The sequence below is a fragment of the Myotis nattereri genome, assembly GCF_964212035.1.
Source record: "Myotis nattereri genome assembly, chromosome: 2".
NCBI lineage: Eukaryota > Metazoa > Chordata > Mammalia > Chiroptera > Vespertilionidae > Myotis > Myotis nattereri.
Window position 1 is genome coordinate 159,433,678 of NC_138076.1, and position 22,515 is coordinate 159,456,192.

The following is a 22,515-nucleotide window of genomic DNA, read 5'->3' on the forward strand; positions in this document are numbered from 1 at the left end:
AACAACTAGTTAGGGCCCCTACCTAACTCTAAGGGGTTAAAAGAGCTCTTCTTGTGTGTGACCTTTCGACTGAGATATGAATGATGAGTAAGAGTTAGCCAGGTGAAGATTGGTGCGAGTGAGAGAGGAAGTGTTTCAGGCAGAGGAAAGAAGATATGCAAAGTTGCACTTTAGGAGTGGAGTGGCTGGAGTGTGGAGTTTGTGATGGGGAGTGTGAAAAGTCTAGACCGTGGTCGGCAAACTGCGGCTTGCGAGCCACATGCGGCTCTTTGGCCCCTTGAGTGTGGCTCTTCCTAAGCCTTAGGAGTACCCTAATTAAGTTAATAACAATGTACCTACCTATATAGTTTAAGTTTAAAAAATTTGGCTCGCAAAAGAAATTTCAGTCGTTGTACTGTTGATATTTGGCTCTGTTGACTAATGAGTTTGCCGACCACTGGCTAGGATAAAGGGGAAAAGGTGTTTGTAAATCAGATTGTAAAATGTGGGCTTTACTCTGAGTACAATGAGAAGCCTTTGAAAGGTTAAGTCAAGGGAGTGGCAGGGAATTTTTGTGTTTTAGACAAGTCACTCTGGCTGCTGTGCTAGGAATGGAGTGGAAGAGAGCAGAACTATATGCATGGAAACTAGTTAGGAGGTTATATCATACAGGCTAAAGAGGGTGGTAGTTGTAGGGATTAAAAAAGTCCGTAGAGCTCTGGCCAATTTTCTCAGTGGTTAGAGTGTCAACCCTCGGACTGAAGGGTTCAATTCAGATCAAGGGCACGTACCATGGTTGCAGGCTCCATCCCAGGAGGAAACCAATCGATGCGTCTCTCTCATCTCTCTCTCTCTCTCTCTCTCTCTCTCTCTCTCTCTCTCTCTCTCTCTCCTCTCCCTCCCCCCCCCCCTTCCACTCTGTCTAAAAATAAATGGGAAAAATATCCTCGGGTGAGGATTAACAAAAACAATAAAAAATTTAAAAATAATGAAATGCTTAAAAAAAAAAAAGGAGGTAGATTGGAAAGGTTTAGTAATCAATTAAATGTGATTGGTGAGGAAATAAGAGAAATTAAGGTTGGCTGTCAGGTTTCTGGCCTGGGCAATTGGGTACACCTTCTATGTGCCTCAACAGATGACAGTATTTCCCCTAGTGAATATCACACTGTATTTTAATCGTTATGAGAAGGTAGGGACCATATTTACCACCTTAATTGACAATACCCAGCACACAGTTCCTGTCTGGTAAACATGCTAATAAGCATTCTATAAATACTTACTACATTTAAATTTAACTGAATAGGGGTACTGGAAGAGAAACGAGTTCATTTAGAACATACTGTGTTTGTGGTACCCGTGAAATACCCAAGTGGAGTTTTTCAGTGGACAGTGGATTAGACTGGAGCTTCAGATAAAGATCTGGAATGAAGATATGGTACTCAGCAGCACATGGAGCTCATTTGAGCTAGAGAGATTAAGACTACCTCGGTACACAAAGCGCAAAGGGCACCGGGTCTCCGACCACTGGGGTTTAAGGAACAAGCAAAGGAAAGTCCTCCCTTATGCAACAGAGAAGCAAGTGCTGGAAAGGTAAGGACACCCACAGTGTTTCTAGGAGAAAAAAGTAAATTTGTTGGCAGCTGCTGAGATGTCAAACAGCATAAGGACTGCAAAGTGTCCGTGCAAACTCAGGGGTGACCCTAGTGAAGAGTGATCTTAGAAAGGGGAAGGTGTCAGGAGAGGAAATCAAGATTCTGTGTGTAGGCAGCGCTTTCAAGAAGTTTGATTTTACAAAGGAAGGGGGCCTAGTCGGTTTGGCTCAGTGGATAGAGCGTTGGCCTGGGGACTGAAGAGTCCCCAGTTTGATTCTGGTCCAGAGACACATGCCTGGGTTTCGGGCTCGATCCCCAGTGCGGGGTGTGCAGGAGGCAACCAATCAATGGTTCTTTCTCATCATTGATGTTTCTCTCTCTCTTCCTCTCTCTCTTTGAAATCAATACATATACATACATATATATATATATATATATATTTTTTTTTTTTAAAGGAAGAAGTACAGTGGCAACTGGAGAGCACAGTCAAGAGAGGTTTATTTAAAGATGGGGAATACTTGGCTACATTTAAAAGCTGATGAGGGGCCCTGACCGGTTTGGCTCAGTGGATAGAGCGTCGGCCTGCGGACTGAAGGGTCCCAGGTTCGATTCTGGTCAAGGGCATGTACCTTGGCTGCGGGCACATCCCCAGTAGGGGGTGTGCAGGAGGCAGCTGATCGATGGTTCTCTCTCATCGATGTTTCTGGCTCTCTATCCCTCTCCCTTCATCTCTGTAAAAAAATCAATAAAATATATTTAAAAAAATAAAATAAAATAAAAGCTGATGAGGGGCCCTGACCGGTGTGGCTCAGTGGATAGAGCATCCGCCTGCGGACTGGAGGGTCCCGGGTTCGATTCCGGTCAAGGGCATGTACCTTGGTTGCGGGCACATCCCCAGTGGGGGGTGTGCAGGAGGCAGCTGATCGATGTTTCTCTCTCATCGATGTTTCTAACTCTCTGTCCCTCTCACTTCCTCTCTGTAAAAAATCAATAAAATATATTTAAAAAAAAAAAAAAAAGCTGATGAGGGTCTGGCCGGGGTGGCTCAATGGTTGATCATCAACCTGTGAACCAGGAGTTCACTGATTGTGGGCTTGAACCCCAGTGTGAGGCCTGGGAGAGGCAGGAAGAACTGCAGTCACTATTTTGGGAGTGGGAAGGAAGAGTGGAAGGGTGGGATTCTGCACATTTTGAAAGCGGAGCAAACTAAGGAGGAATGTCACCCAGCACTCAGTACTGGTAACGCAGCCCTCAGATCACACCTCAGAGGAGGAGAGCTGTCTGTCTGATGTCACCAAGGGGGAGGTACTCACCTCCACCCCACCTCTCCAAAGCCAGACAAAAAGCCTCAGAAAGCTTCACCTTGTGCAGTGGAGAAACAGAAAGGGAAAGAGGAGGTCAGGTAAGGAGGAAGCACAGGTGTGGGTTCGGAAGCTCTGGCAATGGACAGGGGAGGTCAGTTTCCACCTTCCAGGGAAAAGCTGACATCAGTCTCCCATTCACCCCAATATGCTGTCATAGCATCCTGTGCTAGCTGTCCATAGACCCCGATTCCCTTGTTAATTAATAAATGTGTTGTGTGGTTAGTGAAGATCTGTTTTTAAGCTCTAAGAGGGCAAGGGCTGTGTCTATCTCCTCCCTGCATCTGACCCCCACTGCCTAACATTGTTCCTTTCACACAGGAGGTGCTCAGCCAATCCTTGCTAAGAGTATGAATGAATGAGCCCACACACTAAAGCAGGGCCCCACCCAAGAGGCTTAAGTACAGAGGCTTCCCAGCTCCCCAAAACGTCCTGGATTGGGAGGATGGTGGCGTTTTCACCACTATGTCTAACTGAACCCCTCTGTGTTTCTCCCACCCACTTTCTTGTTCTCTCCAATTTGGTCTTTCTGGCTCTCTGTTTCTCTGTTTCTGTGTCTCTCTGACTCCACACAGGAAGCATGCAGCTTTAGGTCTGAGGTTATCAGTAATGGAAACATTGGTGTCTGTGTACACTTAATAAAGGGTCACAAACTTTTTATTTTTGTCATTAACTGCTTTCTCTTTGTCTGTGTTCTGTCTCAGAGCTGATTCTTCTTTTCTCATCTTCCTGTGTCCAACACAAGAGTCCCACCACCGTCCAGAACCAACTTCTTTTGCCCCTGGATCTTCTGATGGGCCCCAGAAGATGCTTGGAGGAAAATCACTGAGGTAGGCCATGTCTGATTTCCTGCCTTGCTGGCCTCACAGCCCTGCTGACCACATCCTCTGTCACCTTACTTATATACTTATACTTCCTCACCAGTCACATCACTCAGGAGTTCTCAGCCCCCAAAGCCTGTCATTGACCCCCACTCAGGCCCGTTGCTTTACCCTCTTCTCTCTCCAGGATTCCTGTGCTTGTTTTCCTCTGACTCTGCTCTTAGAACCATGTTGCTTTGCCTAGAAGTAGCCAGTTCTGACCCTTTCTGGATATCTCACACCCCCTTTTCCCACAGGTGACAGGACTGGTCACAATGCTGTCAGGCCAGTGGTGGCCAAGTACTTGGGGGAACCTAGGCCTGGGGCCCAAAAACACTTCTCAGGGACCCCAGCTCTGTGCCCTATATGCCTTCACTTACACTGCGGCAGATGGCCGGCAGGTATCTATGGCTGAAGGGGACAGGTTCCTACTGATTCGAAAGACCAACTCTGATTGGTGGTTGGTAAGGCGCCTGGGGGCACCATCCACCTCACGACCCATCTTCGTACCAGCTGCCTACATGACAGAGGAGTCTATCTGTTCCCAGAGCCCAACCACCATTGCCACCAGGCAATCCCGCTGGACTCATGGTGAGTAAACCCTTCCCATCACCTTCTTACCTCCCTGGCTTCTGGAAATTATTGGAAGGGTCCTTCTCCTCCAAGTTTCTGCTGATCCCCTTCTCTTGTTTTCCTGTGACCAGCCTACTACTTATACCCACCAGGGTGCCCCCATGGCCTCTCTTCCTAGTCTCAAGTCTTCAAGATCTCATTTTATTTTTCAACAACAGCCTCTCCCTGCTCTTGTCTCCCCTGTGAACCCCCAGCCAAGATCAGGCCTCTGATCACCTGCCCCCTGCTCTCCCCGTTTCTGTTTCCAGGGCCAGAATTGTTTCCTGGCTCACTGGAGGCGCTGCATCCATCTCAGGCAACCGCAGGCAGAGCCCAGTCTACTTCGCAGCAGCCTCCTTCTCTTCCCCCCAAAATCTATAGAAGTGTCAGTGTGACCAATCTGAGGCCCACTCTCCTGAAGCCCTCCCAGGATGGACAAAGCGGAAGATGTCTCTCCCGGGAGGACTTGCTGACAGAGGCCAGTGCCAATGTGGTGAGTCACAGCTCTCCATCTGAGCAGCTGTGATCAACAGACATTTACTGCTGAGCCCTGTCCTAGGCACAGTGGCTAACAGGACAAACTCAGCTTTCAAGGGTTCCCATGACTGACAACTCTCATAACCAAATAGGTGTTGGTCCGAATAAGTGCTTCCGGGAAGATAAATATGGTGGAGAGGGCCTGACCTGGCCTAGGAAGGCGTCTCTGAGTAGATGATGTTTAGCTGAATCTGAATAAGGAGAAGTCAGAGACTGCCTGGATGCAAACGAGGAGATGAGGAAGAATCCTAGCTGAGGGACAGGACAGCAGGAAGCAAAGATCGGGAGGGCACGTGGAATCTGGCAGATGACAGAGGGACTGAAAGAAATCCAAGCTCAGCGGTGCTTTCTCTGTTCCTCCTACTCCTGGCCCAAGGCAGGGTCTGTCCTGTGTCAGGTCGTGTCACCTCTGGAGATGGAACTGCTTTGCTCTTCCTGAAGACTCAGCCCCTCCCCTCTCGGAGTTACTAGTGGTTGAAAAGGGGCCCCTCCTTTCTCATACCCCCTCCTCTAGGTCTCCTTTTACTTCGGAGGATGTGAGGGTGGGGAGCTCCCCTCAACCCCCCCCCCCAACACACACGCCTGTTCCCCTTTCCTGCGGCCCTGGGCTGGGGGTGGGGTGGGGGAGGAGGGAAGTTGGCAACAGGAAGTGAGGAGAAGAGCATAGAAGACTGTGAGGGAGGGAGAAAAAGAAAAAAAAAAAACAACACACAGCCGGGGACCAGGTTTCTCCCTCAGTACCTGGGTAACCCCAGCCAGGATCTGGTGGTGAGAAAATGGGGGGGAAGAGTGGGAGGTAGTTAGGTGGAGAGACGTTTGGGGAGAATACCTACCCCTTTCTCCCCCCTTTCCTGGCAGGCTGGACCCCAGCTCCTCATGTCAGAGCCCCCTGTGTACTGTAACTTAGTGGACCTTCGCCGCTGTCTCCAGTCCCCACCCCCAAGCCCTGCGTGTGCCCCGCTGCAGAGGCTGGACGCCTGGGAGCAGCACCTGGACCCCAACTCCGGACGCTGCTTCTACAGAAACTCGCTGACTGGCTGCAAGTCCTGGAAGCCTCCACGCCGCACTCGAACCCAAGAGACGGTGAGACCTTCCCTCCGGCTCATCTCTTTGTCCCTTCAACCCCCTCCTCTCCCTACTACTGTGTTCCAAAGTAGTGTGTTTGCTTCCTGGGGCTCGCAGAAGTCCAAGAGAATCAGAAAATTGTGAGAAGGGTGTTGAGCGCGGGTTGAGGGTGGCATCTGGCCGTAGCTTTACCTCCTCTTCCCCGTCCCCGCCCCCCCCTACCCCCCAGAACCCTGGCTCCATGGAGGGAACACAGACCCTGAATAGGGACAACGGTGTCCTGCAACCTCAGGCAAAGGGCTCAGACTCGGACATGGGGTCGCCAGAACTGCTCAACCCCCAGGTGAGACCCCTTCCTCCTCCAGTTTACCCGCAGGAAAAGCCATCTTTTCACCACTTTCTCTTTTATACAAGACATTCTTCTTTCTCATTCTCCGGCCACCCACACCCGCACTCCTCTTCCTCCGCAGCTAGGGACCTCCAAGCTAGCGTTTGCTCCACCTGTTTTTCTCCAACCCCCCGCCCCAGGGTTCACCCTGCCTCCCCCGCCGCACCTCCCAGCTCAACCCCCAAGACCAGCCTGCAGCCCGGCAGCCCCTGCGGCCTCTGCCGCAGGTCCTGGACGACCCTCACGTAAGTTTCCCCTTTTCGTGTGCATGCAAGATCCTCCCAGCCCCACCCCCCAATTCCCGCTCCTCCGAAACATCTTCCTCTTTCTGACTGTTCTCTGGGTAGCCTCCCTCACCCAGCCTCCCTCGAGACTTGAAGCCGAGGTTCTGCGAGGGGCTCTGGGTGACTTACTGGTACCCCCCCTCCCCCCTCCATGTCCCAGGAGGTGGAAAAGTCGGGCCAGCTCAACGTGACTAAGATTGCTCAGGGGGGACGCAAGCTCAGGTGAGGAGAGCGGGGAACACGCAGGGGCGCGGCTGTGGGACTCCGCGCGTTGGGTGGAGCAAAGCCGGGAGAGCGCCCTCCCCTCTGATTCCAAATGGCCTCTGCGCGGCTCCTGCCCCTCTGCCCCCCCCCCCCCCCAGGAAGAACTGGTGCCCGTCGTGGGTGGTGTTAGCGGGGAACAGCCTGATGTTCTACCGGGAGCCCCCCCGGGCGGCACCCTCCTCTGCAGTCTGGGTGAGTGAGGGCAGGCGGGTGCCCGCAGGGGCGGGGGCGGGGCGGGAGGGAGGGAAGGCGTTAGGAAGCAGCGCCACCTGCCACGTCCAGGCGGCCCGCCCCCGGGGAGAGGGAGACAGCGAGGGAGACCGCACCGCGGCCTCAGTTTCTCCCCCGATTCCCAGGGACCAGCGGGCAGCCGACCCGAGAGCAGCGTGGACCTTCGCGGGGCGGCCCTGGCCCACGGCCGACACTTGTCCAGCCGCCGCAACGTCCTGCACGTGAGTGCCCCTCGAGCACCCTCAAAGCCTCCTCTCACCCGAGGGTGCGCCCCCAGTTTCCCGCGTGAGGCTCCCTCTGGGCCTCCCTGCTCTGTACGCTCCCCCCGACCCACGCCTTTCCCCCCTTCCCCCCCACCCCCCCCAGATCCGCACGGTCCCGGGCCACGAATTCCTGCTGCAGTCAGACCTCGAGGCCGAGCTGCGAGCCTGGCACCACGCGCTGCGGGCGGTCATCGAGCGCCTGGTGAGAGGGGCAGGAGGGGCGGGGCCGAGGGAGTGGGGGAGGACCCGTAGGGCGTGCGGGTAATGGGGGGCAGGATGGTCTCAGGGCAGAGCCCTGCGGTGGGGCTGGGGCGTGGGACCCCAGCAGCCAATTAGGGTCTCCTTGCTTCGAGCGGGGGGGTGCAGATTTCTCTCCTCTCTTCCAATCTCCTACTCGGCCCACCTCACCTGCCTGGATCTAGGATCGGGAGAACCCAGTGGAGCTGCGCCTGTCAGGCTCGGGACCAGCGGAGCTGGGGGAGCTGAGCGCCGGGGAGGACGAAGAAGAGGAGTCGGAGCCGGTGCCCAAGCCACTGCTTCGTTTCGGCGGCCGCCGGAGCTCCAGTGAGAGGCCGGCCTGGGGGTTGGGGGGCGGCCTCGGGGGCTCTTTCCAGGTTCCTCCTCCCGCCAGCTGTGCTCACACTCGGGTTCCCGGCCTCCCACAGGTCGCTGCCCGGAAGGAACTGAGCAGAACCGCGTGCGAAACAAACTGAAGCGGCTCATCGCGAAGAGACCGCCCTTGCAAAGCCTGCAGGAGCGGGGTCTGCTCCGAGGTGAGGGGGGCTGGCCCAGCGGGCGGCTTTCTCCTTCGTGCCTCCAGGAGTGTCTTTACGTTCCTGATCTGGGCATCAGCCCATTTCATGGATGAGAAAACGTCAGTGAGGCTCCGAGTAGAATTTCTCTTCGGAGACCGTTGCTTTTCCCACTCCTGCTGACTTTTGGGAGGTGGGTGTACCTGCTTGTATAGGCCTAGAACAGGCAGCCAGGAGGGCCAGCCCAACTTTGGAGTGAAGGCCTGTGCTGAGCAGAGCTTCCCTGGGCGGCACTGCCACCTCATCCTGTGTCTCCCCAGACCAGGTGTTCGGCTGCCAGTTGGAATCCCTGTGCCAGCGGGAAGGAGACACTGTGCCCAGCTTTGTGCGGCGCTGCATTGCTGCTGTAGATAAGAGAGGTGATTTTCCCAGAGACCCCAGGTCTGCCCTTTCAGCAGGCCACGGCCTGGGCTCTCCCACCTCCCTCACTCTTCCTTTTAACCTTTTCCCTTCCACCCTTGGTTCCCTCACCAGACCTCATCGCACACGTTAGAGCAGGAATCCTTATCTCCTTTTTCCTTGCCTCATCTCCTAGGTCTAGATGTGGATGGCATTTACCGGGTGAGCGGGAACTTGGCAGTGGTCCAGAAACTTCGCTTTCTGGTGGACAGAGGTGAGAAGGCCTGTGGGCAAGTGGTGGTACTAAGAACTTTGTGTCTCAGAACCACAGGCGGTTCCGAGGGAGCGAGCTGGCAGGCAGGGAGGTCTTCTGGCTGGAACTGCACGTCTTAGCTCTTAATCTCTTCTCATACATGTTGCAGAGCGGGCGGTCACCTCCGATGGGAGGTACGTGTTCCCAGAGCAACCAGGACAAGGTATTTATATGAAAGGCCCCTTAGACCCTTAAAAATCCCCCACATCCTCCCTTCTCCTATGATTCCCCATGTCCTGCTCCTGGAAGGGTTGTCCCCATCCCTACCTCTGCTATCCTGCCCTACTGTAGCCAAGCATGTCAAACTCAAAGGCTAACACGGGCCAAGTAAATGAGACATGCAGCCCGTGGGCGGAGAGTTTAACATGCTTGCCCTAGGCTTTCCTATGTCTGCCTCAGCTGGATCTTCTCCCAAACGCCTGATCTCTCAGTCTCTGGGTCCCTCTGGCCCTTCATGAGCTCTGAACCCTTCTATACCTCCTTCTTCTTCCAGAAGGCCAGTTAGATTTCGACAGTGCTGAGTGGGATGACATTCACGTGGTCACTGGAGCCCTGAAGCTTTTTCTCCGGGAGCTACCCCAGCCTCTGGTACCCCCACTGCTGCTGCCCCATTTTCGTGCTGCTCTTGGTAAGGGACGGGAGCTTTGGGCAATACCCAAAGTAGAAGTTCTCTTACACTCACCTGTCTCATCCTGAACACAAAGGCGGAAAATAACTTTCAACACATGTGCCAACCCCAGTTGTTGTTGGTTTGTTTTGTGTGTGTGTGTGTGTGTGTGTGTGTGTGTGTGTGTGTTTAGAGTGTTGAGTTGAAAAGATTTCTAAGGCTGCAGTTGGGCTCAGAGAAAAGGGAAGCTGCTGTGCATAAATGATGTCTTCCATGGGCCTGGGAAAGAGTAATAAGTTACCCACCCTGCACTAGCACCTTCCTTAAGTTCACTCCATGCCCTTCCCATGCTCTTTCTCTATAGAGCTCTCGGAATCAGAACAGCGCCTCTCTCAAATAAGAGAATTAATAGCCTCAATGCCGAAGCCCAACCATGACACTCTGTACCACCTCCTGGAGCATTTATGCAGGTCGGGAAAACCGAACATCTTGTTCACTCAGGGAGAGGGTGGGGTGGGGCATGCAGCAGGGACTTTGTTGGAATGGGATGAAGGTAGGGAAATACCCAAGTTTAGAGCAGATGGGTGAGATAGGCAACTTTTGTGCAGGGGTCATATTATGAGGGTGAAAACCTTTGGTCAGCATCAAATGGGGGAAGTGGGGACCAAGATAAGCAGTGATGCTGTGTGAGAAGGAAGGGAAATCTAACCTCTCCCTTCCCGCTGCTCCTTGCTTCCCATTGGAACAGTGGTGATGGCATATTTGGCTGAGCTGGGCCTGGGCAGTGACTTCTGAGAGAGGATAGCCATTTGAATTAAAGCTCCCCAAATTGTGAGCGGAGAGGACTCTAGGGGCAGTCTCTGACGCTGGGAAGAGGTGGTTGTATCCTGGCTTGTATCTTCAAGTTGTAGCTTGAAGGTTTCCCCACTGGTCCTACCTCATCCCCCTTGAGGCTCTCTCTCCTTGGTTTCCTTTGGCCACTACGTGGAGGGATCCCAGAGTGAACTCTTCCCTGCTCAAATCTTTGAAGGGTTAGGTTTCTTTGAAGTGGCAAAGCTGCCTCCTTATAGCCCGTTCTCTTGGCCTTTGCCCACAGGGTGATAGCACACTCAGATAAGAACCGCATGACCCCCCACAATCTGGGAATTGTGTTTGGACCAACCCTGTTTCGGCCGGAGCAGGAGACAGCTGACCCAGCAGCCCATGCTTTCTACCCTGGGCAGCTAGTCCAGTTGATGCTCACAGACTTCACCAGCCTCTTCTCCTGACGGGGGCACGGAAGAAGAGAAAATGTGTTTCCAGTGGTACCCTTTGGTGTTGTGGTGTGTTCTGAGGACATCCCTTTAAATCCCGTGTCTCCCAGATGACTGTCTCCATCTTTGTGAGTCTGACCTGAGGGGCTGGGATGTGGTGAGATAGCTTCTCTAAAGAGGAAAGTGGGAATTAACCCCTGCTTCTCTTCTTGGTCACTGTCATCACCCCTCCTCAAGATAATAGCACATCAAGCAGGGTTTTTTTCTGATGCAGTTCCTTTATTAAGAAACAGTGTCATTATCAAATTCCTCCCCCAAATATATACAGATTTTATACAGCCCCTAACCCCTACTCTTATCCCTGGGGCATCCCAGGGGGCTATGGCTCCTTCTCCTGACTTCTCTGAGGGGATGGACACCCCTAGGAAATGTGGATCTGTGATGGGTGGGATTCCACACTTTAGGCACTAGAATTGAGGAATTGTGTCTCACCAGGCAGGGACCCCAGTAAGACACTCATGCTGCCCACAGCCATGTTGGGGGCTCCTGAGGGAGGTGCAGTGTGTTCAGAGCTGCCCCCCTGCTCATGGGAAGGGGGAGGACTCAGCTCCTGAGCCTCATCCAGAATAGCCACAAAGTCCAGCTGAGTGTTGTCAAGATCAAGAGAGTCCAGGGGATTACACACCTGTCCTTCAGGAGGAGGGTATAAAGCAGGGCCCCCTCCCAACCTTCCCACCTCAGGGTGCCCACAGCTGGGGTTGGTGCCCCCTGCCTTTAGGGGCCCATAGCAAGTGGGCAATGGGGGCAGAAGTCGGGGTGGTGCTGCTGCTCTATGGGAAGCTTTAGTTCCCCCCACTGCAAAGTTTTCATGGCATGGAGAATGGGTAGAATAGGAGCCTGACTTGTGATTGGGCAAGTTAGGAGGAAAGCCAGGTCCATATGTGGCCATGGGGGCCTTGGCAGGGCTTGGGCTAACCTGGGACCCTCCCAGAAACTTGGGACTCTGGTAGAGAGGTTCCTGGACTGGGGGATCTCCCCTGCCCCCACCCTCCCACAGCAGCTCCTGTTGAGACTGAACATAATTACACACAAGCTGAGCCTTGAGCTGTCCTGTGGAATGAGTGGGATGATCAAAATCCGGGCCAGGCCTGGATTCTGAAGGAAGATAATCAGGGGGTGGCTGGGGATAGGGGCCTGATGGCGGATACTGGGCAGGGGGAGGCTGGGGGTAGTGGGAGAACAGAGGCTGTGGGCATGGAGGCCCCTCATTGGGGTGGACATTGAGGCAGGGTGCCGGTCCTGTGGAGTCAGAACCCATTGGACACCCCTGTTCCGGCTTGACTTGCACATGTCCGTAATGTTCAAGACGAGGACACTGGCTGTAGGCTCCAGCTGGAGGCTTGGTGCCTGGGTACAGCCCAGAGTGGGCAGGGAACTCACCCCATGTTTCTGGGGTGGGGTCAGGATAGGAGACCTGCTGGGGACAGGGATTGTGGTTGTAGTTGGTGGGTGGACCAGGTCCAAGAGGCAGGGAGCCTGGACCTCTAGCTCCATAAGGCTCAGCTGCTGTTCCCTCAGGTCCCCTGTAACCCAGAGGATCAGCAGGTGGGAAGTCCATATAGGGGTTCAGGCCACTGTCCATCATGGAGGTCCCAACCTCTGGCTCCTCCCGTAGCCCTCTGGTATCCACAGCGACATTCTCAGTGATGCTGGGGGGCTGTGGTGAGTAGACAGAGGTTGGGAGTTGGGGATCAAAGTTCCGTCCTCCCCCTGCCACGGTAGGGTATGTGTGAACACAACCCAAGCTCTTGAACCGCTGGACCCTGGCTGGGGCCGGGTGGTCAGCAGCTCGGGCTGGGTCACTGGCCCTCCGGGTGACCCCTGCATTGGGGTTGTATCCAGGATACTCAGCTCGGCTTCTCCAGGGAGGTCCAGGGAGACCCCCCATCCGATCTAGGCTGGATGCTGCAGTGGGTGGGGTACCGCCTCCTCTGGCTGAAGCATATCTTGTCCGGAACAGGTAGTGCTGGGCAGGTGTGAGGCCAGGCAGAGAGGATGCCCCGTTCTCTGGCGGGGAGCCCGGGGGAAAAGGAGAGGCCAGGGAGGAGCGGCGGCTGACAGTGTAGGCTGAGCTGACGCTGCTGGAGCTGCTGCTGCGGCGGTCAAGAGAAACTGGGGGGCCCAGACGGCGGGACACAGGGGTGCCTGCAAGTAATAGGGAGAAAAGGCAGGGTGGTCAGGAAGCCCCCTGAATCTCACCTGCCTGCCCCATGGGACAGTCTTGTGCTGGAATCCCGGGGAAAGGCTCCTTAACTCTAACCACTCAGTTCTGTCTCCCCTGTCTCCCATGCCCCTTCTAGAATCTTCTGTGTCACCAGGGGTTCCAGGCTGCTGTGAACAGTTGTACAGGTTGTACCTGGTACACTGCCCAGTTCTAGGGGACAGCATTCACCTCCCAGGCTGTGTATATCACAGCAATTTTCTCATGGAAGGAAAGTGTCTTAAGCAAGGGGGGCCTTGTTCTAGGGTACAAAGCTTCTATACTGAAGCTCTGAAGGGTGAAGTCCTCCCTCCAACCTCAAGGAAGGTCCAGATCTCAGCCCGGCAACCACCCACTCCACCCAGGCCTCACCAGCGTGGGTCAAGCTGGGCAGTTTGAGGCCCCGGGGACCCATTGGCCGGAGTTGATGTAGCTGGTCCAGCCTGAGGTTCTCAAGGCGGCGAAGGGTGGACAGACCGGTGCCAGCAATGCAAGGCCCCTCGTCCAAGCTGGACAGGTCCTCAGTGCTGCCCCCTGTGTTTCCAGTCATTTCCACACCACTGTCGGTGTTCGCCGCGCTGCCTGCTGGGGAGTGGTCACTGCTGCAGGACGACTGGGCCCCAGGACTTGGCTGTGGCTTCTGTGGGGAAGATGAGGGCTGAGGGTGGCACCCTTCCCCCTTTCCCTGAAGTTGGGGAGTGGCTGCCAGCCTGTGTCCCAGTGGCTGCTCGGGTTGAGGGGAGGCTTATAGATGCAGAGAGGGCTGAGCAGGGGAGGGACGGGGCAAAGCAGGAGAGATGTGGATGAGCAGAGTCAAGGCTGGAGCACGGATCGCCTGGGCTCAAATTTGTCCTCTTAGTTCTATGACCTTGGGAAATTTCTCTATGCCTGAATTTCCTCATCTGAAATGGGGAAAATAAGTTTCTTTCTCGTGAAGTTGTTGTGAGGTGTGCACGAAATTATACAGGTAAAGGGCTTGGAATAATTACACTAAAATCCCTAGGTTTGGGCAAGTCCAAGGAGCCACACAGGGACACCTAGAGGACTGGCCAAGGAAGAGTGAGAGGATGGGATGGGCGAGCTGGGAGATGTCAGCGAGGCGGTGTGAGGGGGTATGGAGGCGGAGGCCTGTCCGGGCGTCTCACCATGGCACCCTCTGGCACAGTCAGTCTACTCTCCTCCCTGACGGGGCCGCCATCCCGCTCCCTCTTGGGCTCCACTGTGGAAAGGGATGGTGCCCGAGGCAGGGGGCCGTCCCCTCGGTGCCGCTTGGTTACGTGGGCGTCAGGGCCGTGCACCGTCTTGACATGTTTCCGGAGCGAGCTGGGATCCGTGTAGCGTTTGGTGCAGCCAGGGAGCTTACACACATATGGCTTCTGTTGAGTGGAAAATGAAGACAGCAGACAAAGGTGTGAAAGTGGAAGAATGCAGAAGGAATGCAAAAAATTGGTGGCATCAAGTGAGGACGAGGGGCAGGGGGTTATGCACAGCACTCAAGGAAGGACAGAGAGCAAAAGCCCATGGAGCAAAAGAATGAGAGGATGGGGCAGAGATCAGGAAAACTGACAGCCCGGGCCTGGGAAGGTGAAGGGTGAACCCAGGTCTGTGAAGCCTCATAAACTCAAGCGCTGAAGGGATCAGGGGTCTCCTTTAGTTAGGATGCGTCTTTTTCAAATTAGCCCTTTGGCTGGTTAGAAGTGGGGGGTACGGTGGTAAGAGGAAATTCTTGGTTTCAGAAAGGCCCTCTCCGGGTGAATTACACAGGTGGGGAGACCTCACCTCTGTGGAGTGGGTGCTGGGCTAAGGGATTTCTTAAGGGGGAATCTCCCGGATAGGTGGCTTCTCAAGTGGGGAGGGTCTCTTGGGTGGGGCACTCACCTCGTTGGAGTGGGTCCGATTCTGGTGCTTGGCTCGGTCACTGGCATTGCTGAAGGCTTTACTGCAGCCCTCGTGCTCACACATGTATGGCTTCTCACCCGTGTGCGACCGCAGGTGTGTCTTCAGATTTTCGAGGCGTGAGTATGACTTCCGGCACCCCTCAAACTGGGGGATAGAAGGGTCAAAGGATAGCGCTCAGACAGAAGGACATGGGATTAGAGGAACCCTGAAACTCAAATGGGACATATGTCTGAGACTATAATTTAAGATGGGAGAGCACTGGGACTCAGGAGAATCCCCATCATGAGGGGAAGAGGGCAGACAAAAGCTGGGGCAGCAAGTAGCTGGAGGCACTCTGCCTGCAGGGACATGGAGCTGAGGCCAGAGCATCTCCTGGTCAAGCAGGGGCAGGTCTCTCTGCGTGGGGATTTTGCACTGTTTCGGGGTGGGGTGATCTGGGAGTGTCTTCTGTCCTCCATGCAGGGCTTCCCCGTTAGGCAGAGTGGTAGCACAGTGCCTAGGGCCCACAGTACTTTCAAGGGTCCCACAGAATTGTTTTAATTTCTTGGAGAAGCAAGGAGAAATTAGCTTTTAAATCCAAGAAAGTGTTCCAGTATATAATATCAATATGTTTATCATCATACCAACAGTCATGAAACACACATTTTTAATATCTGTTTATGGAGAAAGGGGCCCGTATAGGCAGCCCCAATTTAAGGAGGACCCTGAGCTTGGGGAGAGGGAGCCTCACCGTGCACTTGTGTGGCTTCTCGCCCGTGTGTCTGCGCATGTGGACCACCAGCATGTACTGGGCTTTGAAGGGCCTCAGCTCCCTGGAGCAGCCCCCCCAGTGGCACACGAACTCCTTCCGCTCCCCGTGGATGTGCTCGCTGTTGATGTGCTGAGGGAGGAGGCGCAGAGGCTCTCTGAGGCTCTCCTATGCCTAGAGACCCAGACCTCCTTCCCTTGACCTTCCCGCCACACCATATTCCTCCACGGCTCCACTTCACGGGCGGAGATGTGCAGGAAGGACATGATAGCTCACATCTCAGTTCTTCCAAGTTTGTAAAACAAAGCGACATCTCCTGAGTTTATGCCTGCTCAAAAGGGCACTCAGCCTCCGGCCTCAGTATCCTCGGACCTCCTGCCCTCGGCCTGATTCCAGTGCCCCACCCAGAATGTCCTACAGGTTCCAGCCAGCATTCCTGTTACCCCCTGGGGCTCACGTGCACCAGCTGCTCCTGGGAGTCAAATTCCTGGCTGCAGCCATCCCAGCGGCAGTCAGTCTCATACACAGATTCAGGCTCCGGCTTCTCCTCTCGCTCCATGTCTTCCCGCCCATCCAGCATCCCCAGCAGGGGATCCTAAGGCAGGAAAGGCAATCCTAGGGTCACTTGGATGACAGCTTTGTTTCACTCAGGTCCCGGAAGTAAAGCCTCCCCCACCCTTACCTGTGTGCCTGTGGAGTTGGGACTGGACATGTCACCTTCCAAGGGCTCCTCTGGACACTTGCTGACCAGCATGTCCAACTCAGACTTCAGCTTCACCAAGGGAAAAAGTGAGGGTGATGAAGGTAGAGGTGGGCTGAAGGAAGAGGGAGCCCAGCCCCGAGGGCCCCCACCCAAGCAGCCGGAACCCCTGAATTTGATAGAGACTTCCTCCTCAGATTGCACTGGTGAACAGGATGGGCAATGGCAGTATCTCCTAGTACAGGGGTGGGCAACCCCTGGCACGCGTGCCAAACACAGCACGCCCGTAACTTTTGCTGGCACGCAAAACCCTCTCTTATAATCTTCCATTTACAATTGTGAATCTTTGTTCTCAGTGACGAATTTTGTTAAGTCTCGTAATAGGAGTAGCCTGACGGATGAAAGTAGTAGCTCATGCATATCTCTGAAGGTCACGAAATATAAACCTGATGTAAAATCTCTGTCATCAGTGATGCAGCAGCAAAAGTCCCACTGATAATATCAAACGGAGTCATAAAGTTTTCTGTCGGACTATCAGTGTACATGTATACATTAAAAAATAAATGTATTTTTCATCATCATATACTGTGTTTTTGTCGCTCGAATGAATTTTATTATTTCTTCAAGGTTCTTTACATACATACACCTTAAGAGATATCAAGTAGGCGTAACATGTTCTCAAAAAATTAGGGTTGGCATGCAGAATTTTGAGTCAGAGATTTTGCTGGTTTTGGCACGCACTCACAAAAAGGTTGCCCACCCCTGTCCTAGTATCTCCTTTGGAAGAGTCTGATTCAACCCCAAGAGTGAACTCCAGCACCTATATTCCTTTATTTTTCTGGTACTGAAACTTTAGTATCCCCTGTCCTTCCTTCATGTTCCCCTATTCAGCGGTTCTCAACCTGTGGGTTGCGACCCCTTTGGCGGTCGAACGACCCTTTCACAGGGGTCGCCTAAGACCATCCTGCATATCAGATATTTACATTATGATTCATAACAGTAGCAACATTACAGTTATGAAGTAGCAATGAAAATAATTTTATAGTTGGGTCACAACATGAGGAACTGTACTTAAAGGGCCAGAAGGTTGAGAACCACTGCCCTATATAGTCCTCTCCCCTTGAGCTGAGGCAAATAGGTAATAATATGAGGGCTCTCACCTGGCAGGTTGGCAGGGGTCCCCGGGACTGAGGATGTGGCATCATCGCCCCCTGGGTGGGGTCATGGGGACCGCAGGGCTGGACCCCGAAGGATGGTGAGGTCCCTTTTTGGTGATTCATCTGGGGTGGGAATCCCAGAGATGGGCTGAGGAGGGGGGGGGGGAGTGGTTACTTAGGACTATCACCTCAGAAGGTCTCAGGAGTTCTGGGGCTATGCGAGGGGGCCTGGAAGACAGTATGGGAGGTGGCTGAGGCAGTCCTGGGGAGGAACTGAGGAGGGCTCCAATGCCTTAGACATTATAAGGACTCAAATAGGGTCAGGCAGTTAGGAGGGCTTGAGGCTTTTGATAGGGCTTGTTTGGGAGGGTCTTTTGGGGCCTCTTAGCCCGAAGCTGTCGCACCTCATAGTGCTGATAGAGAGGTGACCATAGGAGCCCCCCGGAGAGGCACAGTGTGAGTTGATGAAGGCCACGAGGGAGCTGGGTGAGGTTCGGATAACTGTCTGCAGGTCCAGGCTGGCATCTGACAGAGGTGAGATGGAGAGTGCCCGCTTCTTGGTCAATTTGACTGCACTCCGGGGAGGAGGAAAGAGTGGGGCTGGCCAGGAAACAAGGGAGATAGATATGATAAAGTGGCATGCCTTTCCATGCACCCAACCCATGCATCCTAACTGGAAAACACACACACACACACACACACACACACACACACACACACACAAACACACGTGACTCTGCCTTGCCCTATTGACCCCATCTGTGACCTCTTAATCATGCTCTGATCCCTCAAGCCCATCTCCAAGCGTTTTCTTTTCCAAGCTAGATCCTCTGCCCTCCCACGGTTTCCCTCGAGACAAGTTGCCGAGGGGCAGAAAGGAGAGATGTTGCCGGAGGCCTCACCCTCGGTGCAGCTGCTGGTCTCTCTGGCTGGCCCATAACTGTGGGGGCCAGACATGAGGTTGGCCTGGTGGCAGAAGGGCAGACCAGACAGTCCTAGAAAAGAGAGACAAGTACAATGGCGGACACACAAGGCTTCACTTGAAACCCCAAGCAAGGCCTGGCCCCATATTCCAAGCCCACATTTCATAGGGCCTCAAATCTTTTTGTAGATAGGAAACTGTCAAGGGGTAAGAAACAGAAGAGGGATCCCTGGGACTGGTAGGAAATCTGCCAGTCCTCACGGCCCAGCGATGGGTATATTCACTGACCTTCTGTCCCCATGCTGGGGGGCCCCTGGCTGGGGAGGGGCCTGAGACAGCAGGGCTCACCATAGCTACTAACTGGCGGTGGGGTCATCGAGTTGAACATGGTGTCTCAGAGGAAGGTGTGGGAACACTGCAGAAGGGGAAGGGAGATCTGCAAGTTATGACGGTGGGAAGAAAACAGGGAAGGTCAGATAACTAACTCTAACCTGGGCAGAGCTTCCCCTGTGCTCCCAGCCCCCTCCAGGACATCTGCCCCAGGAAATCAGGTTGAAATGAGCATCCCTCAGGTAAGGAGAGAAGTCCCAAAGAGGCAGGGGCAGTCTTGGCGGTTTTTGTGGGAACTGGGTGGCAGCTCTGCCTGGGTGGTCTGTGTGTGTAGGGGAGAGTGTTGTGGACTAATTGTGCCTATGAGAGCTTCAAGTGATTTTACTACCATGGAACCTTTATTACTTCTTGCTCTGACCATGGGCCAGCTTTGAGGAGTGGGCTGAGACTCATGCAGAGCGTCTGGCTTCAGCATTGGGCTGGCGGGTCAGCCTGAGCCTTTCCCTTCCCTTCATTTGTTACTGGTCAGGGACAGCCCGCCTCAATCTCTCCAGCGTCCAGCAGAGGGAGCCCTCGCCACAGCCCAGACAGAGAGGCTGGCTGGGCCAGGAGGAAGCACGGATGACCTGCCCTTTTCTCTCTAGTCCAGAGCAAAACACCGTAGAACGGGATAAGGTTTCTGAAGGGAGCCTCCCGGGTCCGCTGCTTACAAAGGATGGAAGTTGGTGTTGTTCTGGGGTGGTTTGAATCTGGGCACCCACCTAACGCTTTTGATCTGTTTGGGGGAACAGGTAAGGGACTGTGAGGGAAGTCTTTGGGAGAATTAAAAAAAACACACAAAGTCATTATCCATTAGGAGTAGTGAGGGAGGACAGGGAGCCGCTGTCCGCTTTTCTCCTCAAACTCCAGTTTTTACTCCACCCCGTGTTTTCCGATCTCCCGGGACTGAGGGTGGGGTGGGGCGGGGTAGGGTGGAGAACGAACGGGAGCGGGCCGGCCGGCGCGGTGGGTGATCCCGGGATGCTGGGATTTAGGGTGAGGGCGGGGTAAGTTGGGGAGCGGAACCCGGACCCCATGACCTAGTCCGAGCTCCGCAGCCTGGACTGTACTCTTCCAAAGTCCTCCTTTCCTAGCGGAGATCTGGATCCCGCATCCAAGACCTCCCAACTCGACCTTGGCACGAGGAGGGGGGGGGGCACAGCTGGCTGGCAGCTGGATCGGGGGACACTTCTCCCGCCTCCTTCTATGACTCATCCAGGGGAAGAAGGCGGGGGCTCGCAAACGACCCCCCAACACTAAAGAGGCGCCCCCCGAACATGCCTACTAGGTCATCTTTCTGCCCCACTACCCAGCCGCAGGGGTGCAGCCGTATGGAAATGGGGCGACATCCCTCCCCGCCCACGCGTGCCAGGGCCCACCCACGACTCCCCTTCACATTAGTGAAAGGAAAATTTTGCCAACTTTTCCGGCTTCAGTTAAGTTTTCCTGGGGTGTGGATGAGAGCACAGGATGGGGCAGGAAGCTGGCTCTAGGGTTCTCCACCTGGAGCCCTGAATCATCTTGTGTGTCTCCCTATTTTCCAGAGTCCCTCTCGCACCCCCGCTCCCCAACTCCCAGGAGCCGGCCCCTCCCCCTTCTCCCGGTCCCGCCTTCTCCGCCCCCGTGCCTCCTCGGCCCACCCAAGTCGCCGCCGCAGGCTCTGGCTGCAGACGGCTCCGCTTCCCCCGCCCGCCCGGGAGCCCAGTCGAGCGAGCCGCAGTGAAGGGGGGAGTGTTGAGAGGCGGGACACATTTTTCCCTCCTCCCCTCAGCGCATCCAGAAAGCTGGCAGAGGCGCCCGGTGTGTGGGGGCCGCTGTTGGAGAGGGGGGGTCCCAGTGGCAAGGTGGAAAAGGAGGAATCCAGAAAGTACAGGGAGAGAAAGTGGGTAAATAAAGGAAGGTGTGTGTGGGCAGAAGAGCCAGCAGGACACTTAGGTTCCTGGGTATCCCAGCTGGCTGCCCAAGGGTTAACTCCAACGGACCCCCGGGAACCCCCAGAGTGACGTAAAGGGCGGGGTCTGAGCCGCCTGGCGGGGATGCCGGGGAGATAATGGGGGAGGGGGTCTGGACCCCGCCCCCCTAGGGAAAACCACTCGAACTCCGGCCCTTACAACTCCCCCAGGAAATCGCCCCGCCTTCCTCCTCTACCCGACAGTAAAGATCTATCCTAGGAAGACCCCAGTTCTCCAGCCCCCTAAAATCTCCATTTCTCGGTCTCTATGGGATCCCCTTTCCCTAATCCTGTCCCCAAAGCTAGCTGCACAGGGCGGATTGTTTCGGGGTCACGGGGCCTGAAAGAGGCTTCAGAGCGGCGAGCGAGGGCAGGCAGGGTGGTCTGAGCCAGAGGAGGGGCCTGGTCCAGCTCCCGTTTGGGAGGGGGACCCACAGGGAAGCACCGGCAGGCAGGGGCTAGCGGTCCCGCCCAGTCCCAGTAGGGGTCTCCCTGCCGCTGGCCCCAGCTGTCCCGGTGGTCCCGAGGTCAGAGGGTCAAGACAAGGGCTCCTGGGCTCCTCCTTAGCACCCTGCCCACAACCCTTGGGACGCGGGGGTCCAAAGTCCTTGGGGAGTCTTTCTAGGGCCTAAACTAGACACTGGTCCCTCCAGCCCCCTTCCTTGTCCAGAAGACACTCCTTTTCCAAAAACACATGCACCAGCAAGCACATCTGTCACAAGTCAGGTCAGGGGTTCTAGCCCAGCCCCCCCCGCCCCCCGTGGTTTTGTCACCTCACACACAGCCATCCCCACCCCACCTAGGGTTCTCTCCTTAGCTGTCCCCTCCTTTCAGAAACACTGACGTCTTCCAGCCACGCTCAGACGCACCTGGAGTTCCCTCTCTACCTTGCAGACCTCCAGCCTCTTCATCCCAATCTCATGAAAGCGAGATGTTTCTAACGTATGGGAGAGGCAGAGACAGACAAAGAGATACACAGTTGCCTGAGACAGACACACAGACTGTCAGAAGAAAAAAAGAAACAGGAACGGGGAGCTAGAAATGAAAAAAATTCTCCAAACGCTCTACGGTCTCACCCCAGGCTCTCCCACCCCAGTTTTGCCGCGGTGCCCCCGTCCTCTTGGCTGGGCAGAGTCCCTCACAAGCAGAGCATCCCCTCAGGCCCCCTCCCCCACCTCTCCCAGGTGGTCCCCCGCCTGCCCCCCCTTCTCACCTCTGTCTGGGCGCTGGGCTCGGGATGCGCGGTCCAGGGCTGGAGTCTGGGCTGGGGGGTGCGGTGGGAAGGGGGGGCGGACGGGGCCACTGCAGCGCAGCCTCAGTGCCACCCCCACCCCCCCTAACCTGGCCCCCAGCCCTCCCGCCGGCCCAGCCCGCCGGGCCGCGAGCCGGGACCACCCGCGAGAAGCGCAAACTTTTTTTTTCCCTAATGCAAAAACTTTTTCTCGCTCCAGCCGCTGGCGCGCCGCCGCTCTTCCCGCTTGCCCTTCACCTCCCTCCTATTTCCCTCCCTCTTGCCGTTCTGTAGGATGAGGCGGGGTAGCTGGAAGCAAGAGAGGGGGTGCCGGGCTTATTGCACCCCCAGGACCCCCAGGATCCTCCCCCTCCCTTGAGGGACCCTATGCTCCCCCCCCCCCGGCCGAACACGCTGCTGGTGGTGGGCAGTAAATCCCGGCATGGATCCTTGGATCGGCTGTCCACGAAGAGGCCCTGAACCAGTGCCAGAAATATATTGCAGGACGGGAAGGGGGC

The 22,515-nt window shown here is 55.1% G+C and overlaps 2 protein-coding genes across 5 annotated transcripts; one reads left to right on the forward strand and one right to left on the reverse strand.

Annotated features, from left to right (window-relative positions):
* The first annotated feature begins 4,052 nt into the window (after positions 1 to 4,052).
* Positions 4,053 to 11,104, forward strand: ARHGAP9 (Rho GTPase activating protein 9). Of its 2 annotated transcripts, XM_081083350.1 has the most exons (17): positions 4,053 to 4,383; positions 4,674 to 4,897; positions 5,800 to 6,024; positions 6,236 to 6,349; positions 6,535 to 6,639; positions 6,839 to 6,900; positions 7,041 to 7,134; positions 7,299 to 7,394; positions 7,540 to 7,638; positions 7,859 to 8,000; positions 8,102 to 8,209; positions 8,509 to 8,607; positions 8,784 to 8,861; positions 9,010 to 9,063; positions 9,394 to 9,528; positions 9,872 to 9,977; positions 10,604 to 11,104. In XM_081083350.1, exons 1-17 carry the CDS (start codon positions 4,068 to 4,070, stop codon positions 10,773 to 10,775), a joined length of 2,229 nt encoding a protein of 742 aa, XP_080939476.1. In that variant the 5' UTR covers positions 4,053 to 4,067; the 3' UTR covers positions 10,776 to 11,104. The 2 variants fall into 2 exon arrangements, with proteins under 2 accessions (XP_080939476.1, XP_080939475.1); XM_081083349.1 differs by lacking the exons at positions 4,053 to 4,383; positions 4,674 to 4,897 and adding an exon at positions 5,627 to 5,709.
* A 116-nt stretch (positions 11,105 to 11,220) lies between these two features.
* On the reverse strand, positions 11,221 to 18,834 carry GLI1 (GLI family zinc finger 1; the record flags this gene model as incomplete). 3 transcript variants are annotated; one of them, XM_081114724.1, is made up of 11 exons in its annotated part: positions 11,221 to 12,965; positions 13,393 to 13,657; positions 14,166 to 14,396; positions 14,899 to 15,063; positions 15,650 to 15,799; positions 16,125 to 16,262; positions 16,350 to 16,439; positions 17,528 to 17,672; positions 17,929 to 18,124; positions 18,427 to 18,519; positions 18,735 to 18,834. In XM_081114724.1, the coding sequence occupies 11 exons, from the start codon at positions 18,832 to 18,834 to the stop codon at positions 11,221 to 11,223; spliced, it is 3,318 nt and encodes a 1,105-aa protein (XP_080970850.1). The 3 variants fall into 3 exon arrangements, with proteins under 3 accessions (XP_080970850.1, XP_080970849.1, XP_080970851.1); XM_081114723.1 differs by having other exon boundaries at positions 13,393 to 13,660; XM_081114725.1 differs by lacking the exon at positions 18,427 to 18,519 and having other exon boundaries at positions 13,393 to 13,660; positions 17,929 to 18,094.
* Between the last annotated feature and the right edge of the window lie 3,681 nt (positions 18,835 to 22,515).

Bases quoted from the DNA above. Each gene is read 5' to 3' on its own strand.
- ARHGAP9 (XM_081083350.1), top strand. From the start codon at position 4,068: ATGCTGTCAGGCCAGTGGTGGCCAAGTACTTGGGGGAACCTAGGCCTG. The intron at 8,210-8,508 runs GTGAGGGGGGCT...GTGTCTCCCCAG, and splicing joins GGAGCGGGGTCTGCTCCGAG to ACCAGGTGTTCGGCTGCCAG. The intron at 8,608-8,783 runs GTGATTTTCCCA...CTCATCTCCTAG, and splicing joins TGCTGCTGTAGATAAGAGAG to GTCTAGATGTGGATGGCATT.